Genomic DNA, 26,524 nt, shown 5'->3' with positions numbered 1-26,524 from the left:
CTTATTACCCGCCGGGCCTTAATACCCATACTTACCTTATATATTAAAAAATATCTGAAGAAAAAAAAAGCGCTTTTAAAAAGAAAAAAATGTTTTTGTTAACTAGTCCATGTCCACTAGTTAACTTGTGACATGGACTAGTTAACAAAAAAGTTAGTAAAGTGTGTTTAACATGGTTGAATGGTCCTATAGTTTTCTATACTCAATGTTATATCTAAAAAGTTTTTAATTTTTTAAATGTCCGGAGTAAAGAACTAAGAATAATTCAGCAATATATTGAACCACATTTGTCTTCAATGCTGTTTCTTTGATCTGTCATTTCTAAATATACAAGAGGAAAATGTATTGTGTTGAATATAAATCTATCAGAATTCCGAAATTCTTGAGTCGTATTTAGTAGGTTTTGCAAAATCAAAAAAATAAAATTAAAAGATCTGAAATTTCATTCTTTGGAACTTAAAATCAGAATGTATTATCAACGAACTTACATACAGGCAGAAGTCAAGATTTTTTGAATAAAGTTCTTTTCTTTTATAGTAAAACAAACCTCCCATATTTATTTACACTTCAACTAAAGAAGTATAAAGTTAAAGTAAATGATGCGTTTGTTGAATAAATTGCAGAACACTTAAATACTTAAAATACTTAAAATCTTTGGGGAATGTTACAGTGCCGTACTTCAAAAATAAATTGCACCGTAAAGCAGAAAAGATAATTTGTCGAAAACAATAAGGGTCACCAATAAAAGGAAAAATGTCACACATAAAAAAAATATATATATTTTAGACATTTTTTATAAGTATTCAATTCATATCTTTCATTTACGACTTTTTTTGTTTTATGGAGTTATTCATTTTCTCTGTTTACTGTATTATTTATTTTTTTCATTTACAGTTATATTCATCTTTTAATGATTTTAACAAACAAGTTTTTCGACATTACAACCTCTACGACATTTTAAATTCAACTGCGCTTTTTACCCTCTGCATCGAATCTTTACATGAAATATATTCTGTCTAAAATTAAGTAGAAATAAAACCCTTTAACTGCAAAAAGATAATTTAACAAAATGCAATACATGAGAATATTTTTAACGAAACGAACATTTTGTCGGTGTTTAAAACATTAAGACGAGTAAATATCCTTCACCTTCTAAATATTGACACAATTGTTCATATGCTTTATTTACTTGATTCATTATTTATTAATTTCAATAATTTTAATGATAGATTCCACCCCCAAAAAAAAAACGTGTGGGATAAAGAAAAAAAAACCATACAAAAAAATTATAAAAATTAAAAAAAAAAGGCAAAAATAAATAAAAGCAATCCACTGCGCAATTTTAGGCCACGGAAAACTTATACAAAATCTTTTTGAATATTTTTTTTATTTAAAAAATTTATTTTAACTTTTACTTTAAAATACTATGGAGAAGATAGTAATCATCATAGTAGCTTTATTGATTTCTACTAACGAAGCTTTTATCCCTGGATACGGATTGGTGACATTTAATTTTTTTCTGTTATTACTGTTATATTTCTGACAATTATTTTAGCAATATTTTTGTTCGAGTGTTGTCCTGAAACTTTGAAAATGCCTTATTTCATTATTTTAGCCTCGTTTGATCAATAACATTTTCGATTGCAAAAAAAATTTAGTATGGTGCAACAACTATTGCAAAATTTACGTTTCTTCCGAACCTTTAGAGAAATGTATGGCAGTGATTAGGGGGAAAAAATTTTTTCTAAAGAAATATTTATAGAGTTGTGTAATATTCACATTAAAAGTCCACTTTTTTATGGTATGAGTTTTTTTAATTGAAGCTTGAGTTAAATATTGTTGTCAAAAAAAAAAAGTTTGCGTTATCTTAAAACTTTTAACATTTTCTCATTTTAGAAACATGAACTAAGCTGAAAGAATGATGTTATTTGTTTTCTGTTATCTCAACAACTTTTTTCCCGTTATCGTGGCAACTTTAAAAAGTATGCTTGGAATTTTTGAAACTGTGTACAAACGACAGAACTTATGCAATATTTAAACCTTGTAAATAATAGCTATAAAATAATTATCTTTACCATATTACATCTCTTTTGTAACCCAAGTGATTTACTATTGGTTCACAACTGTTTTATTTTAAGGGTCTAAACCCAAACTTGTTTTTGTGATATGAGTTTCATTTTCAATTTCTTGCTTTTATTGTGGATTCATGGAACATCCAGAACTATCAAGGATATGATCGGGTAGGGTTGATCATCATAAGTTTAGCTGGTCAACCCTTTTGAATTGCAGAGTATCAATAGATTTATTGTAAACGACTACTTCGAAAGTTAAATGATGCTCTAGGGTAGTTTGTTAAAAAAATAATCTTGAAAAAATATTCAACAATAATGAGAAGAGACTCCCCTTAACTCTTTACTACCAAGCCACATTTGTAAATTTAATTGTAAAGAGTAAAGCGACATGAATGAAGCAAAACGAAATTTCTTGAGAACGAGCAATCGAAGAGTATCGAAAAAGCTCTCTTTTTTTTTAGAAAAATACTAAATTTAAAAAACTTTAAAAGAAAAACAACGAGCTAACTATAGTCCAGTTTGAAAGAAATAAAAAGGAAGAAAAGAATGAATCTTGGTTTTGTGCTTTGTTTGTTAGGGAAAGGGGTCCTTGACATAGGATCTGTCTTTTTTTTCTTTACTTGATAAAAAATATAGCTAAAAAATACTTTTGAATAGTTAAACTTGTAAGTTGAATAACTAATAAATTAACCTAATATAGCATTATCATATGAAATAGGATCATTCCTTGTAGTAGTGTTACAGGTAGTAGTAGTGGACATTTTTTTGTAAAGAGCATTTAAGAATAAACAAGGAATAAGCTATCAGCACTATTATTTGTCCGAATGTAGCTTTAGTCAGATATATGATTAATGAATCAGAAAAACTTTATCAGCTTTCACGCGATAGTCGTCTCGCTGATTCAAAATAAAACATGTCGTGCTCGTAATTGCCAAAAAAAATCAAAATGTTATTTGCACAAGTCTATAATGTATTTTGTCGAAAACTGTAAAAAAACCTGGCAAAAAGTAAAAATTTTAAGTTTTACTCTCCACCAAGTCAATTAGAATTTAAAAAAATATATTTTAAGTTTAAGGACGTGTATGATTAAATGCATCATTGTAACTTAAAAAAATATTTAGCCTTTTCGAGGGGGAACAATTTAAAATCGCGATTGTAACAAAATATTCTACCAACGGATAACATTACAACCTTGTTATTTTTAAGTAAAAACTTAGCAAACAATTATATAATGTCAAAATTTGAACAGGACCAAATGTTTTAAAAATCTAAAAACAATATTTTTTTAATCAAACTTCTTGATAAGAATAATGCAATAATAATTCCATTAGAAAGACCGTTTAATCGCATTTTCAAAGACGCATTTTAACAGTGAAATGATTATTGATGGCTGATGGTTGTTGCCTTCTGTAAATTAGTTAACAGAAGGCAACAACCATCTCAAGAGAAGGCACCATCAACCACAATAGCTTAAATAACTCACCAGAATGGTGAAGTTGTATTCCGTTTTTCTACTGATGACAACATATCACATATTTCCTCTGTGATTAAGTTTCACCATCTCACATAGCGTCATAAAACTGCCTTAAATTTTAAACATTAATTTAAACCTTTACTTTTTGCTGTGCTGTTCTTTTTAAAGTCTCTCCTTTCTTCTTCTTTTCACAGGCGTACATACTTTGGTAATATGTTAGCAGAATAATTAATATGTTAATTGTTATATTAATAATACAATGCTGTTAATATCTGATATTTGTTATTAGAAATAAGTTCTTCTACTATTACTTGAAACTTTCTGTATTTAGTTTTGCCAATCCAGCTGATGTAGATGCGTTTCACAGGGTGTCAAACTATATACAAAAAGAAGACTGGCAAAAATAAGTGTTAAAAAATTATCTAAAAACTTACTGGCAATAATTCTGGCAGCAGCTTGAAAAGGTATTAACAAAATGTTACCATTACAAAAATATTGCAATTGCAATCTAAAGTAGTTGTTGGAGTTTCAAGTATTGTTCCACCATCCCAAGGTAGATTTTGATGGAGTACAATAGCTACAGCTACAATGGGATTTTTGTGAAGTTAAATTTGTTTGGTAGAATTCATCATAAAAAATGCTTAATTTGTTTGGTAGAAGTCATCATAAAAGATGCTTAATTTAGCTGCTCAAGAAGGAAAAAAATTTACTTAAGCAAACCAAGAAAGATTTATTTATTAAAACCTGCAAAAAAAATCTCCGTCGGTAACATCAACATCTTGAAAACTGTGTCATCCGATCAAAAAAGTTTGCATAAACAATGTAAAAAAAAAATCAACATGACCTCCTATTTTTCATCTGAGGCAACTTGGTTCCTAAGAAGAAGTTCCTCAACAAGGAATAGCTTTAATTTTAAGGTATTTATTTTCTTAATTAAGACCAATTGATATCACATCTGCAATTAGTTTTAGTATTTGTAAATTTATGAAGAAAATAAATTAGTAGCGGTTCGTATGTCTATGCAGAAGGGCAGGTTTTATGTTTTAGTTTATTGATTCAGGATTGATCATCAAGTTTATAGCAAATATTTTCAACTCTGAAGATGAGAGAAACGTTGGTGAAAACATTCTTTTACCTGCTCTAGGGTTAACATAATTATTTTTGATAATATGAAAACCATAAAAATATCATTGGCGCACCCCAGTTGAACTAACACAATGGTTAATACATAAATGAACAAATACATATATACAATAAATGAACATATATATAATAATTGAACATATAATAAATGAACAAATGGAATTAAAATCATTGGTTTACATTTGCAGAAGATTTCAACTTGAAGGTATAACATAGGATTATTAAGATCATCTTAAAGATAGTAATAATCAGGAATCCTAACTAACATACAAATATATGACAAAATTTATAATAATTTTCAGTAATTTTCCCATACTTCATGTGAGCTAAGTCCATTTCTCGCATGTTTCCCTCCAATGGCTATTGAATTATCATAAAAATTTTTTTTTTCATCACTATTTACCATCATCATTTTCTTCCATCTTTAGATATTTTAAGCCATCAGCATGATTTACCATTGAACTTGCTTAAATGCAACTTTGGTTACTTAATTCCAATCCTCTCTTTCCTTATTCTTTAAATAGAAGCATTTTTATTTGTGTTCTTTCCTTACTCCATAATAAAGGTAACTCGAAGTAGCAAATATTATGCTCCAGGAGGAACACGTCAGATTAAAATACCACTATCATGAACTTTATCTACAGAATTATGAATAAAGTTTGTATATTTCTTTAGGCCCAGCTCCTTAACTTAAAAACAAAATCCTGAACATTTTTTTTGAGCTGCAGAAGAAGAAAATTCAATTCTGGAGCGTTCACACCATAAACATTGGAAGTTAGAACCGTGAATATGAATGCCACTTTTTATGCTTGAAAGCTTCATATCAAGTGCGATAGCAAATTCCATATCAAGTTATGATCTAAAATTGATTAGCTTTTTCTTGATATCAAGACAGAAATTATCAATAATTTTTTAAGACTGTTGTCTAGTAAACCTTTCTTGTAATATTTTTTAGTCACATAAAACACAGATGTAGTAAAAAACTAAACACTTAAATTTTTTTTTTATTTGTATCAACTTTTTACCTTTGCAAACGTATTCAATCAAATATACAATCCATGTATAAAAGATTACAGGTGCCTGCGTTTTTGCTTTAAGATTTATAATTTTAATCAAAAATATAAATCTTAAAGCAAAAATGTTGTGACATACGTTACGGAAATGTCCCAGTATTTTCTCACTAACAGTAATAACACTCAAACTATCTTGAGAAAGTCCACTTTTGAAAAAGACACTTAAACAAGACGCGTATATTTCTGGAGGGATCTTAAATTTAGTAAGCATATGCAAACTTGCGCCTCAAAAGTTCACAGAGTACTTGCAATGCTTAAAATAAATTTTACATTTGCTTCGAAATATGGCGCTGACATTGAAGTCCTTTTTATTCTATAAAATGAGTTTCTTTTAACAATTTGGTCCCCCTATCTTAAAGGAGAATTAGTCTTCTCAAATCAGTACAGAGACAAGTAACGAAATGGGCTCCAGCTTTCAGTAAACTAAGTTATTTAGAGAGACTTGAAAAACTAAAACTACCTTGAATATGGGAGACTAAGAGGTGACCTTTACCAAATTTTACAAATTTATTCATAAACTACTATTAATAAACAAATTTTTTCCTAAATTTATTTATTCTTCAACTCGTGGACATTACTACAAGACTCAACGTGAGTTAGTGAAAAGATTTCAGTATTTATGTATGTATGTATATACGTATGTATGTACATACATACGTATGTATGTATGTATGTATGTATGTATGTATGTATGTATGTATGTATGTATGTATGTATGTATGTATGTATGTATGTATGTATGTATGTATGTATGTATGTATGTATGTATGTATGTATGTATGTATGTATGTATGTATGTATGTATGTATGTATGTATGTATGTATGTATGTATGTATGTATGTATGTATGTATGTATGTATGTATGTATGTATGTATGTATGTATGTATGTATGTATGTATGTATGTATGTATGTATGTATGTATGTATGTATGTATGTATGTATGTATGTATGTATGTATGTATGTATGTATGTATGTATGTATGTATGTATGTATGTATGTATGTATGTATGTATGTATGTATGTATGTATGTATGTATGTATGTATGTATGTATGTATGTATGTATGTATGTATGTATGTATGTATGTATGTATGTATGTATGTATGTAGTAGGTAGTAGGTAGGTTGGTAGGTAGGTTTCTCAAAAAAATACTTCATGAACTGCTAAATACTCAGATAGAACCATTTTTCCAAATTTAATCATCATGAAAGCTCCATTCACAACTGGATATAGCACTATCGCTAACTTTCAGTTCAAATCTTATAATTTCCTAGCAATTATTGCAGTTTTTTTTGTCAGAAGAGATTCCGAAACTCGATTCAGGCACAGATCCCAATACTCATTCTTTTGATAAATGTTTGCATTAATGTACTTCGGTTTTCCAAAGAAATGTACTCAGCCAATCAAATAATTTTTTTTTTCACTTGACAACAAAGAGTTAAAATTGTTTTTATTGTCTAACAAACTTTTTACATATTGGATTGCTTAAAGTCGTTTACTTTGGGTCAAAATTTTTTTTCGACATTTTAGATAAAAGAGCTGTTAACAATTAATTTAAAAAATGGATGGATTTATTTTTAATTGGTATTTGATTAAATATGTTTAATTAACTTTTTTTTTTTTTAATTTTACAGGTTCACTGGCAACTGATTTACCATCAGTTACTGATTTACCATCAGTTACTGATTTACCATCAGTTACTGATTTACCATCAGTTACTGATTTACCATCAGTTACTGATTTACCATCAGTTACTGATTTACCATCAGTTACTGATTTACCATCAGTTACTGATTTACCATCAGTTACTGATTTACCATCAGTTACTGATTTACCATCAGTTACTGATTTACCATCAGTTACTGATTTACCATCAGTTACTGATTTACCATCAGTTACTGATTTACCATCAGTTACTGATTTACCATCAGTTACTGATTTACCATCAGTTACTGATTTACCATCAGTTACTGATTTACCATCAGTTACTGATTTACCATCAGTTACCAGTGAACGTGTAAAATTTAATTGCCAAAACTTCAATTATAATTTTTTTACTTGTGCTAAAAAAATTTTTTTAAGAACATTTTCTCTAAAAGAGTGATCAATAAGGTTTTCTCTAAAAGAGAAAACCTTATTGATCACTCATTTTTGAGAAAATGTTTGTTTTATAAAAACTGTTTATATCATGTCCATCAATCCACTGTTACAAGAAAATTGTTTCCCATCAAAAAATTTCAGGAGAATGTTTCAATGAAACCTAAAGTTTTCGTCACATCATTAAAAAATTTGACTAAAAACAACAAACAACCATTTTTGACGACTAATACAAGCTTTGCAAGATATAATTAAGGTTATTATACCGACATAATCGGTGAGATCGCTCACAAATTTTAGTCGATAGTTTGTTAATAAGACACTTTAAGATTTTTATAGTCTTTAAATATGGTGGGCACTATGGAAACTATATATTCAACGCTCTTCTTTTTAAAGCTCTTATGCTGGAAGTAGTAGCCAGGTGTTAATAAGATTTCAAAGAAGTTTTTTCTAAAAAAACTTATACTAACATTGCAGACATATTTACGTCATTATAACACATCGATACTACCATCAATTTTAAAAATTTTACACGAGGGTTCTTGGTAGCGAAGGAAATTTATTGATAATATGAGTGAGTAACATAGACCTATGTTCATAGATAAAAAATAAGACTATAAAAGTAATATTTCTTTAGCGTACTTTGTCCGCGTTAATTTTTTTTTTTTTAATATAACTTCCATTAATTCATTCAGCAATTTTTAATACGCGATTTTTATATAGCGTTTATTAACAACGGAAGTTTAAAAAGTTGTTTCAATTGTTTTAGTAAACAAAGAAAGAGCAATTTCAATGTTTTTTATTAATAGACTTAAATAACGTTAACACGCACATAACTAGTTTTTCAAAATGTGTTTATGTGTGTATATTTTATATATATATATATATATATATATATATATATATATATATATATATATATATATATATATATATATATATATATATATATATATATATATATATATATATATACGTACGTACGCAAACATACATTCATACAGGTAGTATATTTTATATATATATATATATATATATATATATATATATATATAACGGAAGTTTAAAAAGTTGTTTCAATTTTTATTTATTAAAGTGTATATATTTATACATTTTCCATTTCTGTAACGTGATAAAAAGTTTTTGAAGTTGACGCACGTGATAAAAAAACTCCAAATAATTCTATAGTATTACTTTAAAATTTTAAGAATTGCTAATTACATATTTATAAGTTAAAAGTTGTCCGAATAAAATTATGAACACGAGTAATAAATAATTTACAATCCAAAGGAATACCAATGTGTTTTCACGACCTCACTATCTTCAGTCCAGGTGGAAGACGCTATTAGTTTCATTTCGCTTACGTCTTAAGTGATTTCAAAAGATTGAGTACTTCTCACGTTGTTTATTTAAAGCTAAGACAATTTGAAAGATGTTTGGTTTTTGAAATTTGTAAGTTTTTTAGCGAAGATTTTTATGGTTTGATGTTTATTGAAACGGATCTACGTCTAAACAAGACCTAAAATGTATTAACGAAATTCTCTTCAGGTTAAGTTTTTATTATAAAGCGCTTTCTCTTTTAAAGTTTTCGTTGTATTAAAACTCCTCGAATTTGAAAATTTAAAATATATTCTGAAATTTATTCAAAGAAGTAAAAATCTAATTTTTAAATTATTTCATAGCTTGACTTTTAATGGAAGAATGCCTACTCCAGAGAATAAAAGTAAAAAAAAGAGAATCGGTATCTTAAGAACCTTTCATCATAAAATGTACGAAAATGAAGAAAATGAAAGGAATCTGTTTTCTCTTTGCTATCGCTACTATTGCATGAAGAACAAAGGCGCCTGCCTTGTCCTAATGGTTTCTCTGTTGGTTATAACGATTGGGGTTTTATTGATAGTCTACGGGTGCATGATACCTTCTTTATATCCCACACTTGAAAACATTATGGAAAAAAATGATCCCATTTTTTACAAAGATTTACTTATTGTTTGCGGAATATGCATGATCTGTTTCGGAATCCTCGCGTCAGCTTTAAGTATTTTTATCTCAGTATTTAGAACTTCTCAAAAAAATATTGACGAGCAACCACGTGCACCAATTGTTGTCAGTTATGAACTTCCGCCTTATGACAGCATGTTATACACTGGTAATTACAGCCCAGATCATAACAAAGAATTGCGTAAATGTCACACTGTTGAAAGTGAAAACTGCCAAACATTTTATGTACAACAAGCCTTCTAAAGTTTTCATTTAGAAATTTTCAAAGTTTAAATTATTCTACAAAAAACATTTTAAATTATAAATAGTAAGGTACCCTTAAAGTTATTTTTTAGGTAGGTGTGACCAATGATGTTCTTTAATTAATTTGATGTAACTAATAAAGTTTAGTTATCGAATTAAATAGAGTGTAATCTTTTTCTAAATAGTTAGAATTTTTTTTTTTCTAATCAATTACATTGTTTTCTAAAATTCTAATTGCATTCTATTTAGTTATGTCAATTTTTAAACGAATTATTCAAAAGTACTTTAACAGAAGGCGTTTGAAGTTACCGTTGGTTGTAAAACAACCACATTAACAGCCCTGTTGTGCGAATAGTTGTAAAATGAAAACACCGACAGACGTGTTTCCATTTTAACTTACAAGAGTTTTTCACACACCTTTTTAAAATGGTTTGAATGTTGAAGGAATGTCAACTTTTTATTTATTTATTTGCCGAAATTACACTTAAAAAAGAAAGCTTTAGAAAACAAAAAAATAGAAAAAGGGTTGGGTTAGAGAGATATTTAAAAACTACTTTTAACATACTTACTCCTCATCTTAAATTAAACAACAATGAATTTTTTTTTTTTTTTTTACCGCTGTTTAAGAATATCGCCATGTTCAAGAAACTCATAAAAGATTATTTTAGTAAAACGTTCCGTATTGACAAATAAGAATTCTTCTAACAAAAACTCACTCGATCAGAAAGACTAATTAGTAATATTCTACTTAGCTACCAGAAAATCATAAATCACGTCATTCTACAAATGCCTTAACAACGCATTTTTCAGTTTTTTTGACTGGAGGCCTATGTTTATTCTGAAGCGAGTTTATTATGAACCATAATATAAACATCTAACAGAAACAAGAATTAACTCTGAAAATCAAGAACTGCATTTAACAATAATTAACTTAATAAAAAACTAAAAAAACTAAACTCAAATTATTTTTATATGGATGTTAAATTGTAGAAATATTAAAATGAAAAAAATTGTAAAAAACGGTTAAATAAAAACTTGAGCACATTTTGCATGTTTAGCACGTTTTATTTCAGTGACATTAGGGGTGGTAAATTAATCGGTATTTTGAATTAATCGATTAACGATTAATTTTAGCTAAATTAATCGATTAATCGATTAATTTTCGATTAATTTTTAAAATTTTAAGAGTTTTAAAAAGTATATTGCTACTCATTAAGGTTTTATTTCTCGTCAGATATGATCTTAAAAAACATAAGTTATTATTAGTATTACCATTTAAACTAGTTCGTTACTTAGTAATAAACAAACAACATCAGAGATCTGTTTTGTTTCTTCTTCTTTTAAAATCAAATCAGTTCTGGATATATCCACAAGAGCTTTTCCATTAGCACTTTTTAATTCCAAGAATCGTTTTAACATACTGATTTGAGAATTCCATCTTGTTTTAATATCAGAATAAGCTTAAGCTCTTTTCCTTAATCGGCTTTACAAATGTTTTGAAGAATATCATTTTTAAGTGGTGATTTTCCAAACATCTTGACTTTTTTACGGACCTTTGATATAAGAATACCATAGTCCTCATTAAACTGGGTTCCTTCATCAACAAAACTATTATTTTCTCCATTCCAGCATTCTTCATTGTCATTAATATCATCTGGATCAGATTCAGCTTCTTCATTTTCATGATCCTCATCATTGATTAGTTCCTTTTGAGTTGTTTCCATTGCTAAACTTTTTTCCTTTTTAAGAATATCATATACTGCAAGATAAATCCCATGGCAATGGCAAAGTTGGTGAATAACCCCCATTTCTCGTTCCACTTTCTTTATAATTGAAGCACCATCAGTGATAAATCCGAAGATATCAAATAGTCAGATTCAATCCGGATTCTTTCGACCAGGCTATTTGTACTACCGCACTGAAAATACTGTACAACCTCTGTAATTCGAATTTTACGGGGAAAAATAAAAGTTTGAATTAGAGAGATTTTCGAATTATAGAATGTTGACTCTTCTTAATCGCATTTCACGATGACTTTACATTTAATCGAATTACGGAGGTTTTGGAATTATGGAGATTCAAATTAGAGAGATTTTACTGTATATTATTTGTTTACATTTCACAGCGGTACGAGATAAAAATTTATTGTCAAAAAACGCCAAATTTTTTTGATTTTTAAAGCGGCTTTAAAAATTAAAACGCCTGAAACGATTTTTAAAATTATTCGATTAATCGTTTGGAAATTAATTGATTAACGATTAAGTTTTTTTAATCGATTAATCGATTAATCGTTAATCGGATACCACCCCTAAGTGACATACCTTTGATAAAATTTTTTTAAATTTTCCTTTAAGAATATAAAATAGAAAATCCCCAAATAAATCTAAGGTAAATCGATCAAGTGATTTGATCAAGTGATCAGATTGATTTACTATTTTAGAATTTTTGGCTGTCATGTAATTAATTGAAAGTAAAATAATATTATTGATTAAAGCATAAGCCATTAATTGCGCTCTGTTCTGAAAAACACATTTAAGGTAAATTTATGGAGTCTCTAAAAAACTAATTCGGTATAGAAAAGTTCTTGGCGAACTGTCATGAAATTGTGCGTCACTTTAGCATGTAAAATAGAAAATATTCGCTGAAGTATTTAATATCTTATTGGATTTTCTTTCATTTTTCGAACAATCAGCAATCGCCACGATACAGTTTTGACCAATATATAGGTGACTTCATTTATGATTTTTTTTATCATTTCACTTGTCGACTTTGATTTCATTCTGATTTTTGTATAATTCATTGAATTACCTCAGTTTCTGTCTCTGAGTGATATCAAAACAGGTAGCGAATTGGAGCAAATAAAAAAATAAAAGACAAACCAAACTGATAATATAATAACAGCTAAGCAAGTTCGGATGAAATTTTTTTGAAAAAGGTTTGACCAAAAAAAAAACAAAAAACTAAACGACAATAGTTTGTTTACGAATTTTTCGTAATGAAACTCTTACAGCACTGGTACCTCATCCACTACCAAAGATAATGGTATTTTCACACAGTCAATTTTGTTACAATAATTGAAAATTTTTAGAAATTTGTCATGTAAAAGATATTGGAGCATATATACGTTCTAAAGATAAGTAGAGTCAAATAATAAATTTAAATAAAACTCCATGTTTTTTTAATCTATTTAAGATATGAACTAACCTATGACGGTTAGTAACTTAATGCTGGAAAAGGTTTTCAGTAAACTTCGGAAGGATTCGAGAGGTACATGCTTAATTACTGCTCATTTTGCCTTTTAAAAAGTCCAGCACCTAAACTCGCAGTAGGAAATAAAATTTTTTTCCTGCTATAATATCCTGTAATAACTGTTCGCAAAACTTTAGGAAATGGGAAGTTTGATCGGAATTTAAAAAAAAATTTAATCGGAATTCAAAGAAAAATTTGATCGGTATTTTGTAAGCTATTGAACATTTAGCTACTACTAGTATTACGGAATACTCAAAAATGCCGAAATTAGCAACATAATGTGGTAATTTCGGCACTGTCGTATGGTAAATTTGGCATCTATAAGGAGATTAAAACCACTTTGTTAAAATAGATATAGAATATATAGATATAGAATGATCAATTAAAAATATCGATTGGCCTGCATCATAAAAACTAACAATCTGTTTTGATGATATTATATGATACCTTTAGTGTGTGAATGGGAAAGGGGAGGGGGGCATTCAGGGCATATTAGAATTTTATCACACCGTCTTTTTTTAACCAAATATGTATACTTCGATGAAAAAAAAACAAACCTTAATGTAAAAGTATGCAAAGAAAAATTTCATTTTAAATTCTATATCATTGTTAAGTAAGTTTTTTCAAATAAGACAATTTAATTTCAAAATGTGCTGATGTCATCGTGAAGTTCTACACCAACTCTTGATTGAACTTAACCCTTTAAATAAGGATCACACCGATCAGCATAGGTGTATTGACACAATGCAAAAGACTGTTTTTAACGTTCACACCTTCAGCTTTTATCTGATTAAGTAAAGTATATAAAGAAATTCTGAAAACTTCATTACTATCAACTATTTCTTATCAAACAAATTACCATTACTATGGACACTATCACTATGGACAGTATCACTAAATACACATCTTCATTTCTGTTTTATTTTACAAATCAAAAGTTGTTTCTCAATGACACAATTGTCATTCTTGAGGATACTATCATCTCGTTTAAATATCAAAAATGGTTTTAATATAGTGTATATATAGAATCGTAAATTTTCCTAATTACATTATAATTTTTTTTTTGATTGTTTATAGTATTGTCAATTTTAAAGAACACATTTTAAAAAAATAACTTTTACAAGAACGGAAAAAAAAAAATATTTAACCTATTCATAATTATTTAAAAGCAGATATCTCAAAAGTGCCACCAGATTCCTCTCTTAAACCACCTCCTATTTAAAATCCATATAGGTGATAAATAAACAGGTGGCCAATATTAAAAGTTATATTTGAGGTTTTCAAAGCAATAAAAAAAACATTTGCAAGTTTAGTAGCCATTTTCCCTCATTTTTGAATTTATATTATGAGTTGATTATAACATACATTTTAACATTTTCCCTCATATTTGTATTTATATTATGAGTTGATTATAACGTACATTTTAACATTTTTCCTCATTTTTGTACTTATATTATGAATTGATTATAACGTACATTTTAACATTTTTCCTCATTTTTGTACTTATATTATGAATTGATTATAACGTACATTTTAACATTTTCCCTCATTTTTGTATTTATATTATGAATTGATTATAACGTACATTTTAACATTTTGTTTATAAAAAAAAGTAATTAGAATTAACATTAGCATGTTTATATTTATTTCATTAAATTTTTAGCTTAGCTGATATGGAATTAAAACACATCCTGGTTACTTTAAAAGATGAACAACGATTGCAATTTAAAGTACATGAATGTGCATGAACTTTGTAAAGTTTTATATTTTTTTTATCGAAACTTTGTACAAATATTAAAAATATTAATATTTTAAATGGTATTAAAAATATTAATATTTTAAATGGTGTTAAAAATATTAATATTTTAAATGGTGTTAAAAATATTAATGTTTTAAATGGCGTTAAAGAAGAAAAACCTATTAAAGAAACAATTGTAGAGTCAAAATTTGGTCAAACAAATAAACGCGAAAGACCTTAAAGAACATTTAAATAACGATTAAAGTTTTTACATTCAAACTCAGAGAAAAATTAAACCACTGAGAATTCTCGTGAATTGTAGAATAAGAACAAGTATAGTTATCTGCTGAACTGTATAATAATGCATCAAATATTGTCTGCGATGATCTGGTAGACCTGAAAAACCATGCGCTCTTCAGATAATACGAAAAAAGGCGAAATTTCTAGGTAAACCGTTTATATTGGTTGAATTAAACTTTTATGCAACTACACACATTGAAAAAGTTTCATTTAAGATAAAAAGAGTTTCTTAACATACCTTGACTGAATACAATCCCACAATTTTAACTTAATGACTGAAATGGATGAAGCATCCTTCCAAAGTAGGCAAACTAATCTTAACATAGGTGTAAATAACAAGAATTATTATTTCAAGCTTTAGTAGATGCGCTTTTCTTTCTCATTAGATGCGCTTTTGAGATACTATTAGATGAGATAATCTAAAATAATTGAGTCCACATTTCTGTAGCACTCAATGATTGTGAGTACACATCTTCAATGGTAGCGTAAAAAGCTAATTTGAAGGAACAAAATAACAACTTTCTAAATTTTATGATGGAGTGAAAATTCCTTTAAATAGATAACATTTATTCACAAAGTTGAGAACCATGCTGAATATCAAGGCTATCAAGGACAACATTTCCACATAATCATGTTACGTATTCCATGCGTAACCAAGTGAAATCAATTCTTGCAGTGTTTTTTATTGATGAATATTTGCAATGGGTGGACATTCTTGCAGTAATTTTTACAGCAACCATTTATTTATCAAGAAAGTTTTCAGTTGAGATTTGTCTCTTGCTTTTGTGTAGCTTAACGTGAACTACTTAAACTTTCCTACAGACCACGTTCACTTTTTCTGATCTTCAACATACTTCTTTTATTTTTGCACCAACAACTTACAACTGTTGTTGCGTCATCAATTTCATTATACAAACAAAAAGGAGATATAAAATAAATCATTAACACACATCAGTTATCAAGGAAATACTCCTAATGACTTAAGTTTAGGGCAAACAACTTTGTATTACTTGAGCCGTATATTTGAATACATATTTCATCTGAGGTACAAGAAGAGCATCAAAAAATTTCAAGGAAAAACTAACGAAAGAAACTTTCAGTTTAGCAACAAAAAATCATATAAAGTAAAGGTCATATAAAGTAAAGGTCATATAAAGAGTAAATTTAGGGAGGAGCTGAATCTAGTTGTAGACCTAAACAAGAATTTGGGTAAAAACACGAAAGCTTTTGAAGCAGCATGGTTTTTTTTTCAAATCACTTCAGAACTAATTTTAAGTCAAAATGGTTAATATACCATGCCTCTGTTTCACAAGTTATTTTAGTATGGATATCAACTTGATTCACCTCTGAAATATAGTCGCTAAAGTGTTTGAAATTTAATTTTTTTTCTAATTAATAGTAATTCGCTTCTCCATAAAAATTACAATGCTGAAAAAAGTCTGTTTCACTTTATAGTGCAATGATTGTAGAAATTTATGCTCCTTGTTTTTATGGGTAAGCATCTCTTAAACTAATGTACTTTTCTACTCTGTATGACATACTTTGAATGAAGTGGTCTATTTTTTTTTACTTCTCTATGGTTCCCAAGCAATTTGAAGATCCATCGCAGGTAAAGAAACAATGAAATATAAACTTTTTATAGCGCTTAACAGGGAATCATGCTAAAGAATTGGATTTTCTTTGGTAAAATAGTAATTTGAACAAGTTTTAAGACATTCCAATAATACGGCGTACTCAACTAAATCTATCAAAAGCCCCTCCTAAAAAATTGAGATTGGTAACATGAGGATGTATAAGAATAACCTAGATGAAGTAGAAATAATAATTGAAATCCTTGATGTATCTTTGAATCTAAAAAAGCAAACACAAAAGCATAAGTTGTACACATTGAAAAAGTACAACGTGGAAAAAAATACAGAATGAATTTTGAACTTAATGTTAAATGGATAAAAACCGCTTTTAGCATTTTGAAACAGTTGTAGTTAACAAATATGTAGAAGCTAAAATAAATAGAAAAACCGTCGAATTGGTACAGGTATGCTGAACAAGTAGTAAAAGCTGCATAATAAGATATCGTAAGTATCTTATTCAGCTGTAAAACTCTGTCAAATTTTTAAAAATTTAGTTAAATTTTTGTTTCAAGTGTTAAATTTTACAGTTTTAAAGTGTTCAGTTTGATCGAATTTTATACTTTTAAAGCGTTCGGTTTGATCAAATTATTCTTGTTACATTAAAAGGTTACGTTAGAAAGGTTAGAATCAACATGCAACGCATGTAAATTTGCTTTCTTTTAATCTCATAATTTTGATGAATTGAGGAATTAAAACTGTTTTCGAACGATTTCAATAACCTTGGAGCAAAATTACTTCAACTAAAGGAAGTGAAATAAACTTTACAATAAAACACACTGCGTACATTAAAACACTTATCTATAAATGAAAATACACATCCTTAGTGATTTTCTTCAGAACTTATTTGTAATGTTCCTGAAGATTATTGAGATTATAATTTCATCCACTAACCTGTGAACGGTTGACTTGATGTCTCGTTAGATAAACAAAAAAAATAGCATTGACTGACAATTACATATAATCGGTATATATATATATATATATATATATATATATATATATATATATATATATATATATATATATATATATATATATATATATATATATATATATATATATATATATATATATACCGATTATATATATTCGACAAAGTTTATCTTTCATATCCAAGATTAGCAACTTTGTCATAACGATTTTGCTGATCAGGTGATTTTAAGAACAATTGTTAAATAGAACGTTGAAAAACAAACATGCCAAAGAGAAGAAATGTAACTGTATTCTTTTATTTGTTAGTTGTTGCAAAAATGCATATCAATATATCTTTAGTAGCAAGTTGTCTTAACAAAAAAAAAAAAAAAATATATAGACGATGCAAATATAGACGGGAATAAAAAAGGAGAAAAATGACACGTCGACAGACGACAGAATTTTAAAAGCACGTGCAATACAGCATGTCGGTGTTTAAACATTCGACTTTAGTCAGAACTTGGAGAAATCTCAGAAAAGCTGCCTGATTAAAAATAACCTACTAGTTGCCGTTTTCTCATGAAGTTAAAAATATTCAACAATGCGATATCAAATCCTTAAGGTCTTTTGATAAAACCTCATGCACTATTTTTGGTTTGCAACAAAAGACATGGTTTCTATTATATAAGTTAAAGAAGAAACTGAGGATTATTTACTTTCAGATTTTAAATAACGTAAGCTTTTTGTAATATTGTACTAAACTGTGAACAGGTGACAAAATGATTTACAAAAACGCTAAAAGGGAGCGCGCCCTAGCGTGAATGTTGATTTTTTTAAAACTTCGTGTCAAAGAAAACTTTTTGGATTATTAATTACGTACCTCCATTTTTTCGTGTATCTGTGGCATCGTTATTTAAAGTTTACATTTCAAAGATTCTCCAAAACGTATAACAAACAATGCGAAGTTTACCACCTAAACGTAATTGATAGGAAATATCAAGAATATAGCAAAAATATATATATGGAAAATAGATACGATCAGATAGGTAAGTACTCATTCTTACAGGTAATAGTTCTGATAATAGAAATTGTTAAGCAGGAGTTTATTGTAGCTTACTCATGTTCGTTGGCCTCATAAAAAATACTTTGCTATGGATATAAATTTGTTTTCTCCATTCAAGCATCAGGAGCGAAGTATTCAGTACTATAGTACACAGTACAGTCAGAGTACAGTCAAGAGGAGATGCGTAAAACTTTATCTAAAACTTTAAAAATACAAAGATCATATACACAAATTATACAATTTTTTTAAGATATCAAAGACATTGAAAAATAGATTTTTGTAATAGCTATGCATGTTCACAATAATCAAACTGGTCCTTTTTATCCCCTTACAGTGTTATGAATACAAAGAGTAACCGGTTTTAAAAAAAACAAAGAGTAAAATGTTATGAACACAAAGAGTTAAGTTACTATAAGTAACATTTCTTAAGGTTGTTCTAACTTAAAAAGACTGTAACCATTTTGACTGTATATATTGATTATATTTGCAATATGCTTTTTTGTTAAGACTTTTTTATACTGAACATGAATTGTTTATGAGCATAAGTAAGTATAGCTTTAATTTGCACATGTAAAATTGAAATTTTAGTTTTTTTAACAATTTTTTAAAAATTTTCATTCTTTAAACCTAAAGTATTTTGATGATTTCAAACTTGGTGCTTGATGTATGTGTCCTTACTATATTCTTATATTGTTTATAGTTCTTATATTGTTTATAGTTTATATTTTTTCTAGAATTAAGGTTAAAGACTTTTGTTGTTTAGTGCTTATCTGGCTGCAGACCTGATTGTCATAGTAGGCAAGATGAACTCATTAGTCTAACATTCTAAGATGTCATAAAGGCTTTATGACATCTGATTTAGTAAATATAAGTTTAAAATGTATGGATATTTATATAGTTGAAACATTTATATAATTGTTTAAATTTTGCATTCTTTAAAACAGCTGTACTTATATTTAAGTTAAAAAAATTCTATGGCAGAACATGAAAATGAAGATTTATTGCACATAACAAAAACTGCTGAAAATATTGTACGCTGCTTCATTTTTCGCATGTTGGAAAAAGTTGTAAATAAGGCTGCCTGTGAAGAAGAATTGCGTTTTTCTTTACTTCCTCAACCTGTTATTCAGGAAGTCCGAGCTGTTAAAGAGTATCTACAAAAATGTGAGTGTTCTTGTTCTACCGAAGACTCTTGGTTTATACACAAAGCTGTTAAAGTTCTTGAGGAACAAGGAGGCATGGCTATTCAAAAATATCATTTCACATTCCTCAATTTGATTGGTCAACTACATATTACAGACGAATATAATTTTGCTTATAATCAGTTTGTTGAGGTCGCTAAAAAACTTGTTACTAGTGACAACATAACATGGAGTCATATTGTTTCTCTAATATGTTTTGGTGCAGAAATTTCTGTTTATATAGTAGAGCATGGCAAGTTAGGCCTTGGTTCCTTCTTAAAAAAAATTTGTGATTTTATTGTGGAATTCTTTGTAAAAGAAGAAATTTTGAATTGGATTGCTCAGCATGGTGGATGGGTAAGTTTATTTGGAAATGAACTTTTTTAAAAATATATATTTTTTTGTTTTGTATGATACCAAGGATTACCATTACTTTTTTGCAAATCAGAACAAAATTTTTTCAAAAATTTTATATTCTTTTTTTTTTCTTTTACAATGTGAAATTCATGTTTTATTTGTTATGTATTAGGGTACATTATCTTATTTTTGATAAAGATCCTTCTCCCTCTCTTAAAATTGTTTTTTAAAACTAAAAAACCTTCTAAATAAAAATCATGGAAAACAAAAGCTAATAATGATTGGACAAAAAAATAACAGTTTTCTAGTTCTAGTCTAATCAATTGCTCAGACAATTTTCAAGTAAATCAATATGCATTTTCACCTTAAGATTTTTACAAATTACTTATAAATGTCCTAACCTCTACTACTTTCATGTAACTATGTATAAATAAGAGCATACTTCTATAAAATTTAAAGATTTTTTTGTACATCAAAAATAGATAGGTTTCTATCTATCTACTCTTATAGAAGTTTTATCATTAACAGTGGGAAGTGTAATCTCAAACTTAAGATTTAAGAGTGGCTTGTGTCTTTGTAAATAACTAACATGGTATACTTTTGAAATTGCTAACTCCTTTGTGTAGTTAGTTGTTTTGTATGCAGGTATGCAAGTTGTACTATAATCAATTAAAAAGCTGTAAATGTTAATAGCTGTAAAGAGAATTTAGTTCATCAAACTTTGATATTGACATAATGTTGTCCTGCCTTGTGGTAAAACTACTTATGCAATTAAATGTAAACATTCAAAAATAAGTAAATTATAAATTATTATTATTTTTTTTTTTCAGATAAAAATGATTGATTTCTTTGATGATCCAAACTGTCCTGATCGTCCCAACCACATTTTAGCAGCTATGGCATTATCTGAACTAACAAATGTTGAAGCATGGCTTCAGTGTTTTTTTATAGCCTCTGTGATTTCTGGAATATTAATTATTTCTTGGAAAAAATGGCAACACCCTTAAAAGTTCTGTTTGCATAAAAATCTTAATTTGTTTTGATTTAAATCATGCTCAGCTTTCTTGGTTGAGTCTAGGTCTTACAGTTTAATTGAACAAGTTTTGATTAGGTTTAAAACAAAAGTCTTTTTGAAAAAGGAAAAAAAAAATTTATTTCAATTTCATTTTTATATTGTAACAGTTTAAAAAATGCACTACTTGGAAGTCTTTTTTTTGTGAGTATAAATTTTTTGTGATATTTAACTAATTTGTTTTTGCTTATCTTTTGTTTAACTTGCTTCTTTTATAGTATTTAGATCTTCATTAGTGCTGAATTGTTTTTTAAGTAAGATGAAAGAACCAATGATGAAGTAAAAAAACTGTTTTGAACAGTCTTTTTAAATGATTGTACAATTCTCTGTTGAGATTTTTTTTTTTTAAGTATTTTTTATACAAAATGATTTTTTATTTTTACAAAACTTCCTCAAAAGGTAGCAAGTGTTTTTGTTTTTACTAGGTTGTAATTTTTAAAACACGAATTAACAATTAAATGAATAATATTTACCAATTATGTTTGTTGTAAATTTTAACAGAAACCTGTATTTTGTTAATGTATTTAAGATTGCCTCTGATTGTTTAGCAATTATAAGAATGATTAAGTGAATATTTATGGGTGAAGATGGCAGAGGCTGCTAGTGATCATGAGCAAGATGAACAACAAGTAGCAAATGATACAGAAAAAGTATTTCGCAGCTTTGTCTACAAACGTTTAGTTAGTGAAGTTGACAGAGAGTCCTCAGATGGCAGCCTTGAAGTTGGCAATGTTATTTCAAACTTGCGTAGTGAAGTAAGTGAGTTCAGAGATTTTGATGAAAGCTGTAATGGGGAGACTGAAAAACTTGGTCAAGTATTAGCTTCATTTGGTGATGAAATAAATGAAAAATACAGTCCAGTGTTTTCAGATATGTTATGTCGTCTGAACATTGAAACAGAAGATGTTGCTTACGAGACATTTGCAAATATTGCTAGACGTCTTTTTGAAAATGGTATTAATTGGGGGCGTATTGTAGCACTTTTATGCTTTGGCTATGAGGTAGCATTTGCTATCATCAAACGTAATGCCAAAGGATTTGGAAAGTTTTTACGAAAATTAATACGTTTTGTTGTTGATTTTATTGTAAATGAAAAAATAGCAAAGTGGATTGCCAAGAATGGAGGTTGGGTGAGTACTATTTTAAGTTTTTTAAAAAATTTTTAAAGAACTTATTTTTAAACAAATGATCTGCAAATATTTATGTTTGTTAAAAGTTTAATCAAAAGACCTGCAAACAGTCTTTTTAAAAAATTGTCTTTAAAAGGTTAAAGAAAAAAGGTCTTTACTAAATTAAGAATTATTAAAAATAAATAAATAAATAAAAACATTAGTAACAAAAAAAAGCAAGTAATAAAATTATTAGAACAATAATAATAGTAATAATAATTAAAAAAAAAAAGTCATTTGCTTCCATAATTTGTTTTTTTAAACCTTAGCTTGCAGCTCTAGTTGGCTTAAAGAAAGCGGATAATTCTGACATTTGGGCTAAAAGAGTTTTCCTTATCGGAACTGTATTACTAACAGTTTATTTCATGTTTCGCTCCACCCGTTAATGTTCTTCATTAACAAGAAGATATAATCGGTTCCCAATATGAAATGATGATTTTAATGACAAAATTAACGCACTCAATACACCTAAAAGTGTGGCAACAGATTCAAACAATGAAGAAAGTATTAAGGGCCTTCTCTTTTTGCTTATTTTTAAGAAACGCGTTTTGGTACGTTTGGCATGTTTTGTACGTGCGTTTCCCGTTGTGTTTTTTTTTTTTTTTTTTTAAACTTATTTGAAATTTTTCTGACAGACAGTGACATTCAAAAGCTGTTTTATAAACAAAATCTCTCTTTTAAATTTGAAAAGCCAGCTTTAAGCATAAATCTCTAATGAGCAGTTAATTTCACCCAACATTCGTCATCGTGCTATAAAATTGGTCGATCAGTACAAAGTTTAACTCGGTTGTAAGAGTCTATTTTTGACTAGTCTAATGGTTTCTCTATTTAATTAAGATATTTGAAATCTATTACTTCTTAAAATTTTTAGATTTATTACATATTAAAACGGTAAACGAGTTTTTTAGGCAATATGGCGTTTTTAACCTAAAAAGGTTTGTTTGAAAGATTTGTTGTAGTAGTTATCAGGGGGTAAATAACACTTGGGTTTAGTATCATTTAGTTATTATAAGTTTTCTTTTGTCTATTTATTGTTAATTTCATTTAAATCGATTATTTTGTAATGGAATTTAAAAAAGAGCATTTATGACATTTTTAACTTGGTATTTTATCCTAAATTACGTCATCTTTTTTTTTTTTTACTGTCGCCCGACTTAAGGTAACCTTCATACGATTATAATATTAAGTTTCTCGTGATTCAATTTTTTTTTTCTTTTACAACTGCATTTTTTAAAACAACTTTTGTTCCTTAATAAAATTTAGTAATAATTAAAACCAGGAAAAATAACAGAACGCTAAATACTTGAGATGATTATTAAGTTCGAAAAACTCAATTCCAATTCTTGATAGTGCTTTTTTTTTTTTCTTTCGGCAAGAAAACAGCATAAAGATAAGTAAAGCAATGTTTCGGCATTTTACAATAGTCTTTAGATTTTAATGTTTTTTCAATCTTTTGATGTCAAAAGGTTGGATGCTGCTTAATCTCTTATAATATTCAATCTTATCGAAGGTAATCTAAAAATATCTCGTTTTACGTTTATCATTATCGAGTAATTAAAGGGTATTCAGTTAGACTTTATGGTATGAATCATTTTCAGTAATATTTTTAGCATTTTTGTTCTTTAATACCTTTCTTTTTCTTAAGAAACATTTTTTTTTTTAAGCGAAAAAAAGTAAGCAATTGCCTTAATATTGATATTCCATAGCTCCAATGTTGACATTGGTGGAAATGCAATCCCACTTTATAAGTGAACATAAAAACATCAGCATATAAAATTGTCTACACTTTGCAAATATTTACAATTTGATAATAATTTTAAAGGGCTTTAACTAGTTATAAAGCTTTAATTTTAATTCAGTCGAAACAGGTTAATTTTATGTTCGTTTTGTATTTCGTAACTACAAGAAAAGTTATTTTAAAACAACTTTATAAACATCTTTAAGTGAACGAAGAGTCATACACTTCATTTAATAATGTGCCACAAAAACAAAACAAAAAAGTTAAACATTACATTACAATGCTGGTTTTCAACTTTCGACGTTTAAAACCGAGATTTTAAAATTAGTTTAAAAATCAACATTTGCATGTGCGCGTCAATACGCAAAAATTCAGGAAGTTGTTAAATGGGTAAGTAAAAAGCATCGCAAATTACAGTTTTGTCAAAAATCGAGAGCGTTCAAAATTTCTACAAAAATGAAATAATTCACTTTAATTACTTTTCTTAATCCAACGTGGGATTTTCAATAAGTCACATTTATTTATATGATTGCTCTTAGAATTAGAATATGTCTTTAACTGTTAAAGAAATCGTTGTGAAGAACATACCATCTCGTAATAAACTTTTTTTATGGATTTACTTCAGAGGTGAAAATTTAGTATTATTTATTGCCTGTTACTTTAATTGAAATCAAATAAATAAACGTGATAAAAACGCGAAATTCATTTTTGGATCTTTTTTCTTTGAGAATGTTATTAACTATTTTAAAGGAAGTAACTATCGAGCAACCGAAATTGTTCAACCCTCAAAAGGAAGTGCTCGGTTTCAGCCTGTAAGTGTTTTTGTTTACACCGTTATACCGCAATGGGATATAAGCGCAATTGGATATAGCAAAAAGGGTAATTCCACATCAAATCACCCAGTCCATTGAACCATGTGTCTTCCTTTTGTGTTATATTTTGACACATTATTCCTTATTATAAAAAAATATTACATGCAAAATTTCAGCTAAAAATGTTGAGCGGTTGACAAGATACTGCAATTTTAATATCGACCTGGTTTCCCAAAATGACCCGGTTTTCATAACATTCTGAAAAAACATTTTTCTTAAAAAAATAAGAAATAAAAATGGCAAAAATATGAAAATAAACATATATAATGTTTTTTTGATGCTGAATTCAATAAAAGTACTTAAAATGCTCAAATATAAAAGGAACATGCTTAAAAGTTAATAAAACAACTAGTTTCTATAAACCAACTTTGGGGCCCAATATCTCAAAACACCCCTGTCAAATTTTTTTTTTTTTTGCTGTTAATATTTTCAACTGCTTATAATCTTACTAGGCACAAAAAATCTAACTGGAAAAACAACTGAAACATATGGAACTTTAATTTCAATGATCTATTACTTTTTCAAGAAATTCCCAAAAAATATTTGTAAATAAAATAAAAATAAGTTAATCGTAATTTAAACAGTCACTTAAATATACAAGATTTTTAAAGGTATTGAAAATGTCAGTTATTTTGACTGTGTTTGTAATAGTTTACAATATTGTTCCCATTTTACTTGTACTTCCTCTATTTCAGTATTTTCAAACACATTGTTTCTACCGGAACTGGAGCAAGCTTGTGGAACAGATAGTTTTTTCAATATGTTGGTGTTGGGAATAAAACAGTAGTCGTCTCTTTCAGGCCAGTTAAAACAGATTGATGGACCATTTGGGTGAAGAAATTTAACTTTAGCATCAACTTTTTCTAGGTTGGATTTAGTTACAATGCCGATCCATTACTACACAGACTACAGCTACATAACAACCTAAAGCAACAGTATCAAGTTGAAATATATCTTGTTTCTTTTTAAGATTGTGGATTATTGAATAATTAATGTCCGTACTACACCTCTTTGCCCCAACCCTGTTATCTCTAAGATCATAAATTGATGAAAGCTACCAGTACCAGGTAGAGTTGTTACACCAGTGTATCTTTCTTTTTGCTCTTCATGTTGCAATTGTAAGTCCAATCCCTTT

General features: G+C 28.0%; 4 protein-coding genes and 2 long non-coding RNA genes across 13 annotated transcripts in view; 5 read left to right on the top strand and 1 right to left on the bottom strand.

Moving 5' to 3' along the window:
• The window catches only part of LOC145194661 (E3 SUMO-protein ligase ZBED1-like), a 244,672-nt gene that overhangs the window by 67,615 nt on the left and 150,533 nt on the right, over positions 1-26,524 (bottom strand). The window lies entirely within an intron of this gene.
• On the top strand, positions 1,267-2,079 carry LOC149892258 (uncharacterized). Its single transcript, XR_016450206.1, has 3 exons — positions 1,267-1,501; positions 1,616-1,801; positions 1,897-2,079. It is a non-coding gene; the product is annotated as an uncharacterized LOC149892258 (long non-coding RNA).
• On the top strand, positions 9,029-10,141 carry LOC149892257 (uncharacterized). Its single transcript, XR_016450360.1, has 2 exons — positions 9,029-9,411; positions 9,546-10,141. It is a non-coding gene; the product is annotated as an uncharacterized LOC149892257 (long non-coding RNA).
• Positions 18,846-21,565, top strand: LOC145184150 (uncharacterized). Of its 2 annotated transcripts, XM_090077646.1 has the most exons (4): positions 18,846-18,983; positions 19,764-19,880; positions 19,962-20,538; positions 21,369-21,565. In XM_090077646.1, exons 3-4 carry the CDS (start codon positions 19,975-19,977, stop codon positions 21,543-21,545), a joined length of 741 nt encoding a protein of 246 aa, XP_089933772.1. In that variant the 5' UTR covers positions 18,846-18,983; positions 19,764-19,880; positions 19,962-19,974; the 3' UTR covers positions 21,546-21,565. The 2 variants fall into 2 exon arrangements, with proteins under 2 accessions (XP_089933772.1, XP_089933773.1); XM_090077647.1 differs by lacking the exon at positions 19,764-19,880 and having other exon boundaries at positions 18,850-18,983.
• Positions 22,110-23,878, top strand: LOC145184160 (bcl-2 homologous antagonist/killer-like). Its single transcript, XM_080059777.2, has 2 exons — positions 22,110-22,740; positions 23,049-23,878. The coding sequence occupies exons 1-2, from the start codon at positions 22,198-22,200 to the stop codon at positions 23,163-23,165; spliced, it is 660 nt and encodes a 219-aa protein (XP_079915903.2). The 5' UTR covers positions 22,110-22,197; the 3' UTR covers positions 23,166-23,878.
• LOC145184418 (otoferlin-like) overlaps positions 24,240-26,524 on the top strand; it is a 40,722-nt gene continuing 38,437 nt past the window's right edge. For 4 of the 7 annotated variants that reach the window (XR_016449570.1, XR_016449571.1, XM_090077643.1 and 1 more), the window contains exons 1-2: positions 24,928-25,144; positions 25,268-25,329. Coding sequence is in view for 4 of the 7 variants with exons in the window: in XM_090077643.1 (XP_089933769.1) it covers positions 25,066-25,144; positions 25,268-25,329 (141 nt within the window). In the remaining 3 variants the exon portion in view is untranslated. Of the gene's footprint in view, positions 24,361-24,789; positions 24,908-24,927; positions 25,145-25,267; positions 25,330-26,524 lie in introns of those variants that run through there. The other 3 variants (XM_090077642.1, XM_090077641.1, XM_090077644.1) reach the window with 3 other exon arrangements.

Source organism: Hydra viridissima, unplaced genomic scaffold (assembly GCF_058129835.1).
Source record: "Hydra viridissima isolate aposymbiotic clone 2 unplaced genomic scaffold, HvirCarnegie_v1 scaffold_2, whole genome shotgun sequence".
In the NCBI taxonomy this organism is placed as follows: Eukaryota; Metazoa; Cnidaria; class Hydrozoa; order Anthoathecata; family Hydridae; genus Hydra; species Hydra viridissima.
Note: the sequence above shows the minus strand (reverse complement) of the source record. Positions and strands in the feature narration are given on the sequence as shown.